The 5,571-nt window shown below is 43.2% G+C and overlaps 1 protein-coding gene across 1 annotated transcript in view; it reads left to right on the top strand.

The window, feature by feature from the left end:
* NUDT21 (nudix hydrolase 21) overlaps positions 1-5,571 on the top strand; it is a 25,351-nt gene that overhangs the window by 17,473 nt on the left and 2,307 nt on the right. The window contains exon 5 of the mRNA XM_007947207.2: positions 4,931-5,006. Coding sequence (XP_007945398.1) covers positions 4,931-5,006 — 76 coding nt within the window. The remainder of the gene's footprint in view (positions 1-4,930; positions 5,007-5,571) is intronic.

Here is a 5,571-nt window from a genome sequence, read left to right as displayed (position 1 = left end):
GTGCCGTCGAGTCGGCCCCGACTCATAGCGACCCCTCCTTGGGTTTCCAAGGCAGTATCACTACGGAAGTAGGATTGCCCAACCTTCCTTCCGAAAATTCAGACTGGGAGGAGAGGAGATGGTAGAGGAACAGTGATGAATATTTTAAGATATTCAGTGGCTCATTCCACTACTTTATGAGCAATCTGAGATTCTTTCAATGTGAGACGTCTCTGAAATCAGCACAAAGTCTTGAGACAACAGAGAAAATGATACGATGATGATAATAATAAATAATATATAAATAACTATTTTTAAAAAAAGAATTTATGCATTTGAATTGTGCTGTTGACAAAGAATGTTGACTACAATGTGGACTGTCAGAAGAATGAACAAATCAGATTTGGAGGTGGTGCAGCCAGAATGCTCCTTAGAAGCAAGAATGGCAGGACTTTGTCTTGCTTGCTTTGGACATATCATCAAGAAAGACCAATCGCTAGAAAAGTACATCATTCTTTGTAAAGTGGAAGGTCAACAAAAACAAGAGAAACCTTCCAGGAGATGGATTAACAAAATAGTGCAACAGTGGGCTCAGTCATGCCAGCAACAGTGACGCTGGCTCAGGACCCTGCAGTGTCTTGTTCTTTACACACAAACTCGCCATGAGTTGGAGCCAACTTAATGGCAGCTAATAACAGCAACAGAGTATTGGTTAGGTGTCAGTGGAAAAGAGCACACCATCATCTCCCTATTTTAATCTTGTTGTATAAAGTGCAGTTGGCTTAAAATAAATATCAAGGCCAGAATTGGAGAAAAGCCTTTACAAAAGGAGCATGTGGCCTTGAATAAAAAATTGGGGTAATACCATTTACTCTGGCTTGGTTATGGTTTCTTCTTTCTCTATTCTGTCAACGGAGGGGACCTCCAATGTAGGACCAAAACCAAACCAAACTCATTGCTGTTGAATCGGAGCTGCCTCATAGGGACCCCTCCTTGGGTTTCTGAGGCAATATCACTAAGGAAGCTAAACCTACCTTCTGAGGAGTGGCTGGTGGGTTTGAACTGCCAGCCTTCTGGTTAGCGGTCACATGCCTCAGGCACTACACCACCAGAGTTCCTAAAACTAAGACAGTTGCCTCAGTTCATTGTACCCTAGGGATGGCTCTGTTTGTAATTATTTTAAATGGAATATTGGTTAAGTGCTGGTGTAGTTACCTAGCTAGAGAAAGGGTGTGAGGGCAGCATCTGACTGCCCCTGACTTCCCTACGGGAGAGAGAATCACCATCAGCAAGGCTTATCCTGTGAGGCAGAGGCCAGACATGCCGCCAGCCTTTTGCCAGCTCTGACACCAACCATGCCTCCCCCGGCACTCTTCTGCTCTGCTGGGTTCGGTGATTATTTATGCTGTGTACATTGAACACCCAGACAATACTCATGTTTATGGGGTTTATTAGGGAAGTAACAGGTTACAATTTAGGGTCAGAAACAACTCAGGATACAGTTCTTCACTCAGGGCAGCTGTTTCTCAGCCGTGCTGCAGGCACACTTCTCTCAGGCATGGTCTCTACCCTGCTCAGGCCATGGTGGCAAAGCTCTTTTAGCTTTGTTGGTAGGCCCCAGAGAGCCACCCCACTGTGCCAGCAAGCCTGCTGCCCAAAGGCTTTCAGCTTTCTTGCTCCGTGGGCTGGGAAGCCCACTAGTCTGTCTTATGCTGGTCTCTTGGTCCTGCTGCCACCATCTCTCTGCACAGGGATCTCGGGTCCAAGGACATGCTGTGCTCCTGGTTCTTCTCTTGATGATAGTGAGATCCCCCTTTCCGCCTGTAGGATGGTTAATTTTAAGCCTAGCAAGATGGCAAAACTGCCCAATACCCATGTTAGGGTTCCATACACATTATTTATATGGTCCTACCTTCGGAAGGAAGATGGGGCAATCTACTTCTGTAGTGATACTGCCTCGGAAACCCAAGGAGGGCTCGCTATGAGTCGGGGCTGACTGGACGGCATATAACAACAACCACCACCGTCCTAAGGGTACCATCTACTTTTTATGTTGTTAGCAAACTATTCAGTCCCATTGGTGGGCTACAAGCACCTTGCATTTACGTAGTTCTACCCAGTTATTTAGGAGCTCTGGTAGCACAGTGCCTAAGGTACTTGACTGCTAACCAGAAGGCTGGTGGTTCAAACCCACCAGCAACTCCTCGGAAGGAAGGTTGGGCAGTCTACTTCTGTAGTGATACTACCTCGGAAACCCAAGGAGGGGTTGCTATGAGTCAGAGCTGACTCAACAGCAAACAAGAACAACAACCAGTTATTGGAGGGAGTTCCAAAGACTGTGGCTGGAAGAGCTATATCAAGTAATCGACTGTACTGCCCTAGTGCTGCTGTAACAGAAATACTGCAAATGAGTGGCTTCAACAAACAAATTTATTTTCTCACAGTGTAGGAAACTAGAAGTCCAAATTCAGGGGGAATTTCCCTCTAGGGGAAAGGCTTTCTTTCTCTGTCACCTCTGCAGGAAGGTCTTTGTATTTTCTGCTTTTGCCTCCTCCTTCCTTGGCGATCTCCATATGTCTTGGCATGTGTCTTACCCATCTCTCCTCTGTTAGCTTGTTTAATCTCCTATCTCAAAAGAGATTGACTCAAAATACTCCCTATGCTAATTCTTCCTTGTAAACATAACAAAGACCTCCATACCCAAATGGAATTATAACCAGAGCCATAGAGGTTAGGATTTACAAACACTTTTTAGGGACATAATTCAATCCATAACAAGTGCCATTGGATAGCATAATGAGAAATAACATTCTAGGCTTTTATAGTTACATAAAAGTTGAACAGATATAATAGAATCTTAACTATTTAACAGTATATTCTTGGGAAGGGAAAGATAGTTAGCTTCTCAGCAGTAGTTACATGTGTAAAATGGATTAATTGAAAGAATAAAGCACTTAACACTTAAAGCCTGGCCACTACAACGTGTAATAAATGCTGTATAGGGGACTAGCAAACTTTTTATATAAAGAGTGAGACAAATATTTTTGGCTTTGCAGGTAACAGGGTTTCTGGTGCACTTACTCAACTCTTCCATTGTAGCATGAAAGTGGCAGTAGGTATGTGATGGAGTAAATTACTTAATAGGGCACCTCTAGAGGAGCCATGGGAGCTCTGGTAGCATAGTGGCTAAGGCACTTGACTGCTAACCAGAAGGCTGGCGGTTCATACCCACCAGCCACTCCTTGGAAGGAAGAAGGGGCAATCTACTTCCATAGTGATACTGCCTCGGAAACCCAAGGAGGGGTCGCTATGAGTCGCGTCTGACTCTATGGCACATAACAACAACAACAACAACAGAGGAGCCATGAGCCATGGTCTTTGTGCCTCCCACCTGATGACTGGGTGGAACTATGTAAATGTGAGGTGCTTGTGGCTCATCAAAGGAATTGGATAGCTTATTAATAATGTAAATAAGGTATATGGACCCTTGCTGGGGTGGGATTATGCAAATGTGGTGGTGGAGGAGGAGGAGGATGCTGTTGAGTCTCTGTACAACAGAGTGAAACACAGCCCGGGCCTGGGCCACCCTACAGCCATTGCTGTCGTTGAGCCATTGTTGCAGCCCCTGTGTCCGTCCATCTCGTTGAGGATCTTCCCCTGCTTTGCTGACCCCCTACTTTACGAAGCATGATACCCTTCTCCGTGGAATGGGCCCTTCTGACAACATGACCAGAGTAGGTGAGACAAAGTCTGGCCATTCTTGCTTCCAAGGAGCATTTTCGCTGCCCTTTTTCGAGGACAGATTTGTTCTTTATTCTGGCAGTTCATGGTATTTTCAGTTTTCTTCGCCAGTACCATAATTCAAAGGCATCAACTCTTCAGTTTTCCTTATTCGTTGTCCGGCTTTCACATGCATGTGAGGTGACTGAAAATACCATGGCTTGGGTTAGGCACACCTTAGTCTTCAAAGTGACATCTTTGCTTCTTAACACTTTAAATATGTCTTTTACAGCAGATTTGCATGGTGCAATACAGCATCTGATTTCTTGACTAGGTTGTTTCCATGGGTATTGATTATGGATCCAAGTAAAATGAGATCCCTGACAACTTCAGTCCTTTCTCCATTTATCAAGATATTCCTTATTAGTCTAGTAGTGAGGATTTTTGTTATCTTTATGTTGAGGTGTGATCCATACGGAAGGCTGTAGTTTTTGATCTTCATCTTTAAATAAGGTGTATGGGACGCTAATGTGAGCATTGGCCAGTTTTGCCATCTTGTTAGGCTTAAACTGAGCCATCCCTGTGCTGGAGTTCCTTGGCAGAGAGATGGCAGCAGCAGAACTGAGAGAGAGGCAGGAGACAGAGCAGCAGGCTTACTAGCTATGGAGCAAGAAAGCTGAGTGCCTTTGGGACTTGCTGGCGGAGTAGGGTATACCTAAAAGAACTTTGTAACAACTATCTGAGCAGGGAAGCACTCAGGCTGAGAGGCCAAGGGCCAAAGAGAGGCATGTTTTATGGGCATGGCAGAGGGGAGGCTGTTCTGACTGAAGAATTGTATTATGAGTGTTCCTTCCCTAATGATCATGAGTATTGTCTGTGAGTTCTATGTGGCCATTGAGACGAATTACCAAACCCAGCAAAGAAGTAGAGAGTGCTATGGAGGAACAGTTGTTGTCAAAATTAGTAAAAAGACTGGAGGGTGGTGGCATGTCTTGCTATTGATGTTCTTCTTAAGCAGTTTACACTGTATTGAGAAGGAAATGTGTAAAGAAAGAAGTGAAGCTGTGGTATACCAGTTAAAATAACGTTGTGTCGGGAATATGAGGAAATTGGTCCCAGAAGGGGTGATATTGAAGCTTAGTCTCTGAAATGGGAGCAGTTGATAAACAGAGGCTTGGAGGTGTAAGGAATGAAGGTTCTCGAAACTCATCATTCTGGTTTGTTGTTTCAGTATCCGTATATTCCCGCACATATTACAAAGCCTAAGGAACATAAGAAGTTGTTTCTGGTGCAGCTTCAAGAGAAAGGTACGTTACTTGATTTTTTATGACAGCCATCTGAAAACTTTTGTAGAGTAATTTCATGGATACTTATGTTTTCTCTGAGTTACTTAACTTTTTGGACTTTTATTATAAAACTTAGACTATCCAGAATTACCTAGTTTTTCTCCTAGATATGCTACAGAGGGAAAAAGTAATTTGACTAAACTTAAAATATCAATGTATGGTCAAATTTTAAAATCATTATTTAGCTACTGGTATTGTTTTCTGTAAGAAGCATTATTACTATTGACTGATAAATTACTGAAAATTTTAGGGAACGAATGAATGTTTTTAAAAAATTTGAGTACCAATTTTAAACCTGCTGTGAGTTTTAACAAGTAATGATTCCATTTCTTACAGTAGTCTTGTAGTGGAATCCAAAATAAATTACAAACCCCAGATACTCTCCTTGTCCCCTTTCTCCCATTGCTTATAAGGTGCTCATTGTTATTAATACAAAAACCAAAGCTACTGCCATTGAATTGATTCTAACTAACAGTGACCTTAGGAGGCACCTGACTGCTCACCAGAAGGCTGGCGGTTCAAACCC

This window comes from Orycteropus afer, unplaced genomic scaffold (assembly GCF_000298275.1).
Source record: "Orycteropus afer afer isolate SDZICR_OR568_19922 unplaced genomic scaffold, OryAfe1.0 scaffold00009, whole genome shotgun sequence".
Lineage (NCBI taxonomy): Eukaryota > Metazoa > Chordata > Mammalia > Tubulidentata > Orycteropodidae > Orycteropus > Orycteropus afer.
This window is presented reverse-complemented; position numbering and strand designations above follow the sequence as displayed.